A 14,074-nucleotide genomic window follows, 5' to 3' on the forward strand; every position below is an offset into this window, starting at 1 on the left:
ATGGTTCCATTTAGGGGTGGACAATGGGAACCTGTAGGATGTTAATGGGTCACAGACTGTGAATAGCCTATCACATGAGTCAGCACAAATATTTGGCCAGTGAATTATAGGATGCTGTAGTAAACGTATGTTGGGTTAAGAGTTTTCTGGAGCGTGGACTTTTAATGTTTCATTCATATTTGAAACATATACTGGGTCTGCATTTGATCAATCCATGGCTGCAATTAATGTAGTTTGATGTGGATAATTATTTTCTTTCATTTTGACCACAATAGCTCATATCTTAACATTTTCTTACCCCCTCTTGCCGTGTGTATTTTAAGCCATCGTTTGGATGAGTCATAATCTAGAGATCCTAAACTGGCCTAATCAGATAAAACAAATAACAGTTGTGTTGTGCATGGGGCTGCTTGTTCCTAGAGGATCTAAAGATGTTTGTGTTACCCATGTCACATTAGGGGGAAAGGGAGAGTGGCTCGTCCCCTCCTGGTGTGACACCACGGCTTAGTTAAATGAAGCCTGTTGCCTCATGGTGTTTATTCATACCTGAAAAGCACAAAGCAATCAATTATCACACGACAGCATGTTAAGGAAACGTCCTGTGGTTGAACGCGCTGTGCTCTTAAGTTTACCACCGTGATGCAAATCTGTACCTGGCCCTACAGGAGGACCTGGAGATCGTGATCTTTATGTTCAAATTACCATCTGGTTGAGCTTGATTTTCTTTCAGCATTCCTACAATGTCACATGTGTGCATCCAACAGGAGACACACGCTACATTTATTATAGATAAAACCAGATTTTGATCAGTATCCTTTCAAACTGATTTAATGATTACTCCTAATATAGACTGCTATTTGCTGGCTCAATTCTGCACATATAGGCTACATACTCCCCCTCAACAACGCAGAAGGACTAAACCTTTATTTCAGATTGCTTCAACACGGTCCAGTGTGGTCCAGCCTAGAGAGGGCACTTATTGTCCACTAAGGACTTTGGCACATTCATTTGAAGAGCAGCCCTTTCTCATTATTAACAGACACACTAAACGATGGGCCCCAAACAATACAGAACAGATCCCTTTATGCGCACAAGTGCTCACCGTTTCGGCAACCACTGTGTGCCCTCCACCACTCCCTCTTCTTTTCAGATACCTGCACATAAGTGAAAGATGTAGAGGACACAAAAGATATTCTCAACTTTCCTTTTCTCCCATTCTGTGAAACAGGCCCATTTTAAAGCTTTTATTTGTGCAAAGCCTCTCATTAACTCTGCTCATGCTGCCTCCCTCGGCTTGCTGTTGCTTAAGTACTGGGTGTTGTAAAAACGCTACCAATTAGTCTCTCATCAGCTCCAATTAGAGGAGACAAAGCCTGAGTAAAGATAACTCAATGAGCGGGAGAGGTGGAAGGGTGAGGGCTGTCTACGGTGTGTTTCATGTGCGTGTACATTTGTGTAGTCCGGGCCGGCATAACATAGTTTGTAATCATTGAAGAAGTTGTGGCCATTCAGTTTGACCCGCTGCAGCACAGGTCCATTCACTCTGCAGGCTCCTCAGTGGACCCTTTTCTCAGGGCCAAGTGTTGTTGTGCTGGGAAGACCGGCCCCCCAGGAGTCCCAGAAAGAGAGCCATTCAATCCTCTCTACCTGCTTGCAGCACATAAAGCACTTCAGGCCTGGCCGATCTCTCATTATTGTCTCCTTCACTCTCAATACTTCCTTAAACTTAGGCCCCAACAAGCGCAAGTCCTTTTAGAGGGGGAAATAGGGGATGTATGTTAAGGGGGTGCCTTTCACCTCATTAGAATTGAATTTGCACTGTCTTGTAATTACGTCGGAGGGCAACAATGTATTTTTCTCATCATAATCTTCGCTGAATGGGGGATTTTTGGGGCAGTTAATTTGCCGTGCACACTAATGCATTAATTAATAAATTGGGTAGCACTAATTTTCTCTATGCTGCCTCTCTCTCTGTTTCCTCTGTCGGTTTCCAACAGTTCTGGGCAGCCGCTACTAATAAAATTACCTCATTAAGGCCTTTATCGCAGCACAGTAACTCACTCATTCATTTGCTATCAAACATTTTCTTTGGAAAGGGGACCGAGGGTGTTCCCATTCAGTGTTGAATCTTTTTGTGGGTAGTTCTAAATAATGAGGGGGACAAGCAGGGAGATATAATTAGGAACAAGGGGGCACTTCAGCAAATATTGGAAATCTTTTAAGGCTTGCCCTTGTATGATGGCGATTAATTACTTCCAGAAGGGACTTTGGAGAAATATATTGCCAAGTTTTTTTCCCCGATCGAGATGCCTCAAGCTTGTTAAAAGGATGTGCACAGGATGTTCATTTCGGCTCCTCTTTAATTAAATGTGAATCATGACATGTACTGTTCTCTGAAAATGGGCTCATTGTGAAACAAATAAACACGTAAACAATGACGCAGAGTTTAATGAATGGCATCTGACTGTTTTGAAAGATTCCTTGGCGTGCACTGAGAGCAATGAACAAATGTGTTTTTGTTTGTGATATTGATAAAATGATGATAGGAATTGTACTACTATTGATAATTATGTTGAACCATTGTTCATTTTTGGTTAACAACGAACAGCAGTGATGTTTGAATGTCACGTTCAAATGTAATTCAACAGGTTACTCAGGCCAAGTCTATCAAATTAGTCTTTTTCAGTTGATGTCATAACTGGTGGCTGCCCATATTGTTGTCAAACTTTGAGAGGAATGATGCAAGTATTGTTGCATAACATCTAATTTCAGGCATTGAGTCCAAAAATAAACAAGAACACACACACACGTTACCTCCGCAGAGTGAACATCTCCACAAAGCTTTATTCATAATTGTGTTTCGATTATCTTCATGTGCTTCTCCGTGAACTACACTGCACAGTTTAATGAGTTGACTGAACACCGAGTGCTCTGCACCACACAAATGGGTGTAATCACACAGAGTCAATGATATGACTTAGAAAAGACTGGCACCTGGTGGACTTAGAGGGCTACTGAATGACCGTCGGGGCAGAGTGTATTGTGGGCAGTGGTGGAAGTAGTATTCAGATCATTTACTTAAGTAAAAGTATCAAAAGTAAATGAACATGTAAGCATTGTTTGAATATTGTAGGCTGTAGCACTCTGACGTGTTGCCTGCATACTGAAGGATGAGACACTGCAGAAGGAATTATATGAAAAGAAAATTGTGTGGATAGAGAGCACATTTTAAGGGGAATTATTGATGAGGAAAAAGCCCACAACTAGTTAATATTCTTGAGGCATGTTTTGTCTTTGTTACACATATGTCTACTCTAGTTACCTGGCTAATACATCAATGTCCCATTGAAACATCTGGTGTATTTATATCTAAATACATCTGGTGTATTTATATCTAAATACCAATACACTATTGATAGAATGAGTGGAGCCCAAAAACTTTGCAAAATGACAACATACCTTAAGTTTCCCGGTAAACCCGGACAGCCTCCACATCTATGGGAGTCACAGGAGCAGCACCATGGACAGCAGAGGACGCCACAGGCTGTGCTGCTCTATTGACATTTGGCTAAACATATTATCAGTGGTTGAAGAAGTTTTCAGATATTCCACTTAGAAAAAGTAGCAAAGAATACTCCTTTACAAGTTCAAGTCCTGCATTCAAATTCTTACTTAAGTTAAAGGATTATCAGCAAAGTGTACTTGATTAAATTAGGCAATGAAAAGATAAAAGAAAGGCTTATTATGCAGTAGATAATGGGTTAATAAAACACCTACATGAAACAAAGGTAATAAATAATAAGAATAAATGAGCTTTAGATGTTGAAATGTTTTAATTGAAAGACACGTGTAAAATAAAAATGATCATATACTCACTTGACAGATGTAGTAAACCACTTTATATTTTTGATGTACTTGGAAAGCAAGTAACAAACGCTTTAGACCAGCGCTGTCAAGCAGGACTGAAGGATCCTTGAGCGTGTTTTGAATAGTATTGCATGTTCTTGTAATAAATGAAAAATAAATATGACATCACCTTGTTTTGGTCTCGCTATCGGAGATTATACCGTCAACTTCTCTTCATCCAAATAAAGGACAGAGTGAGACGGGGATGGGAATGAGAGGCCAGGGTTGTCAAATTTTTACATATTCAAAGTTAAACATGCTTTTTTTTAAAGCATATATCAAAAAGTCAACAGTCTTTAACTTAATTAGAAACACTACTACTTCTTTACACCCCCTATTTAGCACTTACAATACATTTTATAATAATTTCATGAATTGTTTATAGGACACTAATTTGCGAATGCATTTGTCAACAATTACAACGTCTCCTTTGGGCACCAGTAAGTGGCCGGTGTATAGTTGGCTGGTGTGTAGGTAATGGCAACATTGTAAAACACAGTTGTGTAATAATATAAAATTTGTCTTCACAGGATAAGTTAAAATCACTGGCAAATACTGAATACTAACACTTAATTGTCCTTATATCTGCTTATAAATGCATTATAGGGTGTTAAAATCCATCAATTGAATATTATACTGTTTATAAATGCAAAAAAAAGGGACTTTAAGACAATAAAAAAAAACACCAAACATGCACTTTTTCCTGTACAAAAGAAAAAGCATGCATTTCAGATGCAAGATGAGCTGCTGTATAATAATTTACAGTTATGATGCGAGTTTGCTCATCAAAGTAATTTTCCTGACCGAGTGAACACTTTTTTAAGTGGCTTTGAGAATGTCTCCCTCTGGTGGAGAACTGTCAACTATTATCCACACAGCCATCCAAAGTCTTTCTTTACCTACATGTATGTAGATAATAGTTCAATGTTTACGTCTTTGTTAGGCTTTTTTCTCCTTGTTTTTAGCTGCATGTCTATTTCTGTGCAAGTACATTGACAGCAACGAAATACCCGCATTCCTTATATGTGTACACAGAATTGGCCGACAAATCTGATCTGGATTGTAAAATGAACCGTAGACACAAAGAAATGAGAGTATTATTTTCCATAGTCTTGTAATTGTTACTACTTTGCTGCCACAGCAACTAAAAACTACAGTGATGTGTCTTATAAATGAGGATGAACGGCATTTAAATCACAGTTCAACATTCATGCTGTTTTAATCCCTCTTGTGAATTTATGTAGGATTGATTCATCAATTTGGTATTTGGTGGCTTCCTCTCTGGTACAATTTGTGTGAAACAGAATAATATACTGTTATTAAGTAAAGAGTTAAAAAGCTGCTTTCATGAGAGACTTGTTTAATGTGCCACGAAGGAACCATATGTTTATGAAAATATAGAATTAAAAAAACGTGCATTTTCAAAAATGAACACAAACTCGTATATCATACAAAAATAAACATCTGTGAACGACAGGCATATAGTACATTTTGTTTAAATAAGAAAAGTGAACCCCTTCAATATTTACACCTGACAGTAAGTATTTAAACCCACCCCCTTAAATATTCCAGTCAAAGTCTGTTCTCTCTCGCGCTGGTTTCCTCTTCCTGTTCCTCTTGGATCCTCCGCCTGTCTGAGGTGGAGGTTCCCTATGGTGCTCACCTGAGCCTGTATCCAGACTGTCCTGGTCGTCCCGCCAGCTGTCAGGGACCGCAGGAAAGTCCCCTGGCGAGTGCATCGGTCGACCGTACACCTGGCTCTGCAGGTCAGCGATGTCGTTCCGGATGTCTGCCATCAGCAGAAGCAGGAAGTCAAAGGAGCCTGGAGGGCCCTGGGGGGGAGGGGGGAGGGGGGGTCGAGTAAAAAACAAAAAACTGTAATTATTTATCAAATATTCAGTTTATTGTCTGACAAATTCTTTATGGAGATATAATTAAGGTTAGTCTACTTTTAAATGGACATAATACATTTCTTCTGTGTCTCTATATTCATTCCCAAACCACAGAGATCATCACAACAGAAAACCAGCTGATCAATGGACTGTCTGCTACTGGTCACTGGCTACTGAGCCGTTTCTCATGATCTGTTAACATTAGCACCATCAGTGTTTATCTAAGAGGACAATGCTTACTCTGTGCTGGATACTATTTAGCTTGAGTTTGACAGTTTCATTAACTGTGTTGTCTAATGTCCAGAGTCTCCAGTGGTCTGTTACTCAGTCATGCTTTAGTTGAACTGTGTATTGTTCTGGATAATGGCGACAAGTTACACTAGTGTGGCATCAAAATAGAGAGAATCTTACTGGTGGTCCGACAGGCCCAGAAGCTCCTCTATCCCCCTGGGGAAACAAAACAAATATTTATCTTATATGAATTACAGTTGTGAGAAAAGCACGAGAATAATTCCTATAATTCTAGTTGGGGAACTTTTTTAAAGAGCAAGAGGAAGGGAGAGAAATCTGAGCTCAGGATGAGACCAAGCAAGCATATCATTTTAAGGACGTGTATTGTGGAAGATTAAATCATTTTAGATTTTGTATTAATGCTTCAGCAACTGCAAAATGGGAAAATGGTTCGACAGTGATGACACTCATGTCTGTGTGTTACGAATAGCACAAGCTGGTAGGTGATTATGTTAGCTTAGCATAAACACTGGGAGCAGGGGGAAACAGCTAGCCTGGCTCTCTCTAAAGCTCACTAATGAAAGTATTGCATCTCCTTCATTTAATCCATGCACTAACCTGAAATGTAAAAACACAAGTTCACAAACACATGTAGATTATATTTTGTGTACGGATTAAACAAACGCAATAAAACATGTTTATTAGTGAAGCTAAGCTAATTGGATTCCTGCTCTAGCTTCATACAGTAGAGACATGAGAGTAGCATCGTATCGATCGTCTCATCTACCTTTTCGGCAAGAAAGCAAAAAGTGTATTTCCCAAATTCTAGAACTATTCCTGAAACTGTGCCCTGTTCTTATAGCACTAGATATACTGTACATGAGGCTCAACAAGTACCATGGCAGCCTGTTGGCCTACAGTAGCACACACACAGACCTGACTACTGCGGGTGTTAGCCGGTCAGGGTCACACTGGGGCTGCGAGTGTTTTGGCAGATGGTTTGGATTTGTTACTCAGAGAGACAGATTACCATCAACCTCCAATCTATCCACACAAACATCCCAGCTGTAGTGAAAGAATACCAAGGTACTATGTCAATAAAGCGGATGCACCTAAGTTGTTCCATACGTGATCCACAAGCCAAGCAAACACTGGCTCTTGGATCTTGTAACACTAACAGACAAAAATCTCTTCAGCTTTTATACCTCGTACGTCTCTCAGTCAGTGTGACATGGATGACTCGCCTAAAAAGGGACGATGATTTCAATTCTAGTGTTCTTACACCATCAAAACCAGATTCCTGTCTGACTACAATTACTGAGGCCTGATAATGTCTCGATGTGTACTCTCTCTCCCATTCATACATACATACATACATAAGCAGCCCAAACTACCTCAACTGGCTGCTCTCAGTCCAAGTTGAGTTTCAACTCACCACTGCACAGAGAAGGGAAACCTTACCACTGTCACTGCACAACCAATCTACCGACAACGATTTACAGGAAGTTGACTTTTCATTTTTTTTTTTAAGTGGCTAACCTTTATACCACTATCGTCTCTAATGATGTTCATGTTTGCTTTATCTATACTATCGACAATAACGGCCAAACTTCTCCATTTGGGAGAGCAACAAAGCACACTGCAGAAGTCTGAAGGCCAAAACATGTGCAAACAGCAAAGATGCCATTGTGTTTTCCTGACTGCAGCTGCTCTTTGATTTTCTTTTCTAGGAATCTCACAAAATGCAAAGACAAATCTCACCGTAACCAGGGTGGAATCTACATTGTGCCTCTTTAATCTGAGGCTTAACCATCAGCGGAAGCCTCGTTCTTTAAACACTTTGCCTTGGGCTTCGTGGGGAGGCGAAGCAAAAAAAAAAAAAAAAAAACATTCCAGTTATCCTTTTGAAAGATGGTTACTACCTCTCAACAGCTGATCCAAAAGGCACCGTTCACAAAATCCATGCGATATTCCAGACAACCGCAATAGCCCAGAGGTAGAGTCCTCACACCGGTGGTCAGGAGCAAGTTACTGGGTTGCCACTTGAACAGACTTGCTGTTGGCCTCATGTGAATTGGGTCAAATCTTACTGAGAGACTTGTACGCAGGTGAGAGATTATATCACTTTAAACCAGTTTACCAAACTTTTTTCTTCTGTGGACCCAATTCACAATAGGCTTTATCCATAAATTCCGAACAGGATGTATGCGCAAGCCTTTCATATTAGATTCAATGTTATAAGTAGGCAACAATTATCAGAACAAAACAAACATTCAGGGCCCCTCATGTGGCTCAAAGGTGTGCAAATATAAATGTTGAATAAAAGACCGGTCGTGACTGCTCTAAACAAACAGTGATCCTTTGATAATCTTAAATCTGATTAAGCAACTACAAATTGTCCGAGATGCTCGTGTGCCGGGTACAATTATTTGAACACATACATGGCCACTCAGATACCAAGTAAAAACATTCTGCTTGTGTTCACATTGAGAAGCTTTCCCACCAAAGAAATGCTCCTTCCCAACAAGAGCATCACAATAGTGCCTATTGCCATTTGGCACACCAGTCTTCCTCTCTCAACTTGTAGCAACTTGTAGTGATCCTATCATCTGCACAGACAAACGCTGCCTGTGAAGCATGGCGCTGATGATTCGTGAGAATCCTGGCACACACACCCCCCCCCCCCTGTAGAAATTTGCATGTTGAGAGACAGTTTGAATATTGAGAAATATCTTTTGATAGACATGTAGTGTTGGCAGATGAGCCAAATGTATCAAGTTGGTATTTGGGAACCTTCTGCAAGTCTCTCGTCTTTTCTTTGAGAGAGGCCAAGAGTCAAATTCTGCTGCCAACATGAATGACTCCTCTGCTTTAGGGGCAACATGCTAGACCCCTGTTCTACAATGTGCTCTCATCTAGAATAGTTGCCTCTTACAGCAAAGTTACATTACACAGATGGGTCAAGATTATGTGACAAAATATTATTTGACCTCACCTTTGGGCCGTCTTTTCCCGGTGCTCCTGGAGGCCCCTGTTAAATGTAGAAAAAAAGCTTTTCATATCAGTTCGCTTTCACTCTCCAAAGACATACAACTGGATTCTGTGAGGGGAATTCGCATGCGACCATCTATCTGATCGTGTTTCCCACACTGAAATGTGTTCAATTCAATATTTCCACAGAAAACTAATTTATTCTTAATCATTTTAAAGTCAAAACTGACATCTTCATCGTGCTCCACCAACATTGATTATCCGAGATTAACTTTTTGAGTGAGATCAGCTCGATAGCAGTAAGAGCTTTGATCTCTTTCGTGCAATAACCGTCAATAAAGAAGTGTGGAGACATTGTATAGGGAGTAGGGCCAACATTCAGATCAGTACCAAGCCTATGAGTTACACAATCTACCGCATTCATCATCTCTGAAATGCTGACATGCAGACAAACACATGTGACCTGGTGGCCAAACCCCATAAATGTGCTCAGAATCTAATCGAGGTTGTTTTTGTGGAGAGAAGAACGACTCTCTTTAATTCAGACCTCACCAGCGTGTGCACTGATTAAATGTATTAACAGGTCTTGAATATAAAGAGATGTGAATTAAAACAGATCGAAATGTCAGACGCACACACAAAGCAATAGATCACTTCCTACTATGAAAACAGTGTTCCAGACTTCTGGGCTTGGCATCATGCAACTCAGGTTATAACTAATTGCAAGTGTTTATGTTGTGATTTATTAATAATGATTGCATAAATACCCAAGCTTTAAAAACTAGAAATGTGTCTCTATGGCCACTTCCTGCACATTCTTGAATTCGATCCCACACTTTAACACCAAGGGTTCACACTTGCAGGCAAGACCGAGCGTTGCACAAAAACACCGTAAGCCAAAGAAAACAACTAAAGCTGTAAATGGATTCAGACTTCTTTGTTGTTACTGCCATTAAGTGTTTCATCCTTTTCCACCTTGTGGGTTTCTTTAAGAGCGTGAGTAATGGGATGTTTTTTTGTGAAATGCGTCAGTTGAAACACAATAGATACTTGGTTGCACTCTACTTACGCTCCCTTTTTAAAAGACAAATTAATCCCAGCTCTCCTGGGGCTTGTCTCACGTTTAAGGATTACAAAATTACCTGGATACTTTTGGTGAAAAATTTCAATCTGCAACATTAATGAAATTAAAAAGAGCTTTTCATGGTTTTACTGCATTCATTGCTCTCATCCAGATTCATTTGGTAACTGTGAAGTGAGGAACTAAACCAACAGAACATAAGGACAATGGAGGAGACTGGTATCCAAGAAATACTCAGAGCAGTAGAGGCCACCGTCACACACACTCATTCATAATGATTCAGAAGCCTATGTTGTTAAATCTGAGGAATAAAACCAATTATATTGTACATAACATGCTGAGTAAAGGAATCTATTGTATCTGCGATAAAACACTGTGTGGCAGAGCTGGTTAAAACACAATTATTTACAATAATTGAGAAGAAAAAGTATAGTAACTGACCACAGCTCCTCTGGGACCCCGTTTGATACGAGACAGGTCTGGTGTGGGTCCAATGGGTCCCATCAAGCCCCTGGGACCGGGAGACCCAGGGGCCCCCAACAGCCCTGGACCGCCCTCCGGTCCTGGATCTCCTAAAACAATCCAGACTCATATTAGTGAACTAAAGACAACTGATCACAAGAAAAGGTCAGACGTGGAGTAGATGCTTTTTAGCCAGGCAAGGGCTCTCGAAATGTTGGTCAGTCCTGCCATGAAATACCTGTAATTCAAACTAATGACATTCCCATCAGTCTCAGTTGTAGTTTATATTTATTTCTTATGAGCACATATTAGCATGCTCACATGGCAAACATAAAAAACGTCACTGTTAGAATGTTAGCATGCTGATGTTAGCATTTATCTTAAAGCACAGCTGTGTCTCACAGAGCCGCTGTCATGGCCGTAGACTCATGGTCTTGCTTCAGACTGAACTATCCCTGCTGGATTCAGGCCAGTTTCCTTATGCAGAGTCTGACACCGTTTTATTTTCTTTAGCTTTATGTGTTCACCTGGAGGACCAGGGAGACCTGGAGGCCCTGGCAAAAATATTGGCGACGTCAGGATTTTCTCGCTGGTCATCTGCTCGGGGACGTCTGCACTGTTTGACAGCATGGCCATCTTGAATAGAGATGAAGAAAATCATGACTTAATGGACGGGTCAATGACAAGTCAACTACAAATAACTGAATGAGTGACAAATCAAATAAAGAACATAGCCAACTGAAATACATATTCTTTTGTAGGATGAAAGTCTTTGTTTCCTCAATTTGAAAGTGATGTCAAACATCCAAATGTCATTTTCTACATATAATGATTCATAAAGTCATGCAGTCTCATACAAGACAGGGCAATTACAGACTGAAGGACTAACTTCAAGTAAAATTACGTTAAAATGATACACCCAGCCAAAGATGAAAGCTGATATTCCATCTGCTACAAGCTGTAACCCAGACAGACAGAGGGCCAGGCAACCCCTCTGCATTATTCAACAAGACAAGGAGAGTTCCTGCTCTGTATGCTAAGCGACGGACTCGGGAAAAGTTATCTTTGATCTCTGTAGAACATCATGTGGATATGGCAGTCCCAGAGGGACATACGCGAAAGACCTCGCTATGCAGCAAAGGGCCTACAAATCAGAAGTTATGCGCACAGACATATGGCCACACACACAGACACACACATGCACACACACTGAGTGAGGTCATGGTTCACCTGCTGATCAGAGAGCATTATGCTGTGGTTTGGGCACAGGGGTTTGAACCACAGTGTGATCCTATATTCACCCTCTAACCTTCCTATGATACGAGTAAATGACAATATACTTTCTCATATACTGCAATAATATACAGTATTTTTGTTTAGTTGTCTTAATATATTAACATTAAGAAAGAAGAGGCTTATATTGTATAGCCAACACAGCTGGAAGTAATATATAGAGCGTTACAGCCGAAGGTGTTGAGTGCCACTGTTGACAGACTCGTGCTCAGATAGCTTCAGACGCCCGTGATTACAAACAGGGAAACGTAACCCAACTGTTGAGTTTCACACAAACTGTGAAATATTTCACACTTATGGAATAAATCTACCAGCTACAGTGAGGGAAGTTTGTTCAGACTTTTTTTTATTAGGAAATAAAGTGCTACAATAAATCTCAACGAAGCTGTAAAAATGTGCCTGCTGCCGTTTCTGAAATACTGTCAGATATGGATTCTTTAGAGTCAGGTGGTCATAAAGAAACAGCAGTTCTGCAGATATTTACATTCAGCTGAATATAGACGGTGAGTCTAATGCTCACTGGGGCCTTTTTGAGGTCAAGAATAGATTACTAAAAACAAAGCTACAGGAGTATGATTTAAGATAAAAGTGGTGTAGCATTGCAGGTAAAGTGCATAGATTCAATTTCATATTTGTAAGATGTATATTTTTCATTTTGTTTTCTGACCCTCTGTTTAAGCTGCAAGACAGACATCCTGATGTGGTGGAAATCGTCACATGTGGCTGAGCAAGTCCCAGCGTTCATCACGTTGTCAGACTTCTCAAAGAGATGCACCGCTGGGAATTGGGGAAAAAAAGGAATCCGTCACAAACGTTACCAGGAAATGATTCTTTCAGAAAATCAGCAGAAAAGGGAAAAACACTAAATATGTGGAATTATTTAATATGATTTGAGCAAGTATGTCTTAACAATTTGAACTACAAAATGTGTTAAAGCAATCCAATTAGAAGAAAATTTAAAAACAGTAAGGTTGATGAGTCACACAGTGATAGTTTGATGGGTTGTTGCCAACTGTGTGAGCTAACTAGGGTGGTAAAACTGCTGGGGGTAAAACAATGCAATATAATTACATATTTGCATGTTTGAACATTTTGACAAATAGATGGTGTTCTAAGGACATTTCTCTCTACGATCAACAACTCTTTATTCAGAAACCACCTAAAAAATAACAAATGTACAGAGCTATGGCGCCTGGTTTTGTCTCCGACCTGTAGGAAAATGGCCCCTTCTCTACAAATGTATATATTATGGAAGAGTGAAAGTGTCTGGACACTATTTTCCCCGCTACGTTACGAAGCAGCAGGACATAAAGCAAGAGCAAGACTATATGAACCATCGTTTCTCACTCTCCAGCTTCTCCTTAAATGTTGTAGTAGGTAATGGAAGATAAACTCATGGGAGGAAGTAGCAAATCTGCAGCGCCTGAACGCTTCATTTGCAACTGAATCTGGGGCAAAAAATACTTTATTATTGCCTGGACCTTTTGTCATGTTTTCCTTATATGCATCCAGCAAAAAGACCAGGAGTTACGGGGGCAGCGGTATGTTTGGGAGACAGAAAAATTCTGACATGCACATGGAGCTGTGATGTGTAATGATTACCAGGTGCCCCCCCCCCCCATCATCTGCCTTTCTCCCACCAAATACTGTGTGGTCAACTCCACATCACAGTCACATGTGCCCTTGAATAAAGAGAAAATGTCTGAGTAAAAATACTATTCTCACCTCTCTCCCCCTTGGTGCATGTTTTCCCATCTTCTTCCAGGAAATAGCCTTTCTCACACTCGCACCTGTAGCCCCCCACAGAATTGACGCAGATCTGAGAGCATGTTGTCGTGTTTTTGTCTGCACATTCGTTGATGTCTATACGTTTTAGAGGCCGACAGAGAAAAGGAAAACGAGACAAAGAACATATACATTTTACATATACGACTATAATTGACAATGTGTAATAGGATACATAAAAAAAACAATTTATCCATTCCTCAAAATCAATTCATCCATTTATACTTTATGTGCACTTTGGTCCAATGACAGTTGTTAGGGTAATGAATTGTATGTGATCATGGATTAAAAGCCAAATAAAACCCAAATTAATTACTATCTCTTTCCAATTGCAGTGTGTTCGTATAACAGAGCACTTAATTCATATTTGAATTAAGTGCTCTTAACTTGTACTTGTTGTACTTTAAAGATTGCTATTAGATAGAAGAGTTCA

The 14,074-nt window shown here is 40.1% G+C and overlaps 1 protein-coding gene across 1 annotated transcript in view; it reads right to left on the reverse strand.

Moving 5' to 3' along the window:
* Window positions 1–2,955: 2,955 nt before the first annotated feature.
* ccbe1 (collagen and calcium binding EGF domains 1) overlaps window positions 2,956–14,074 on the reverse strand; it is a 30,405-nt gene continuing 19,286 nt past the window's right edge. Inside the window, exons 5-11 of the mRNA XM_031860207.1 lie at window positions 13,582–13,719; window positions 12,524–12,633; window positions 11,091–11,199; window positions 10,543–10,673; window positions 9,025–9,060; window positions 6,210–6,245; window positions 2,956–5,738 (exon numbers count right to left, since the gene is read on the reverse strand). Of these exons, the coding sequence (XP_031716067.1) occupies window positions 5,466–5,738; window positions 6,210–6,245; window positions 9,025–9,060; window positions 10,543–10,673; window positions 11,091–11,199; window positions 12,524–12,633; window positions 13,582–13,719 (833 nt within the window). The 3' untranslated portion in view covers window positions 2,956–5,465. The remainder of the gene's footprint in view (window positions 5,739–6,209; window positions 6,246–9,024; window positions 9,061–10,542; window positions 10,674–11,090; window positions 11,200–12,523; window positions 12,634–13,581; window positions 13,720–14,074) is intronic.

The sequence above is a fragment of the Anarrhichthys ocellatus genome, unplaced genomic scaffold (assembly GCF_004355925.1).
Source record: "Anarrhichthys ocellatus isolate YVR2014 unplaced genomic scaffold, GSC_Weel_1.0 scaffold23, whole genome shotgun sequence".
NCBI classification, from domain to species: domain Eukaryota; kingdom Metazoa; phylum Chordata; class Actinopteri; order Perciformes; family Anarhichadidae; genus Anarrhichthys; species Anarrhichthys ocellatus.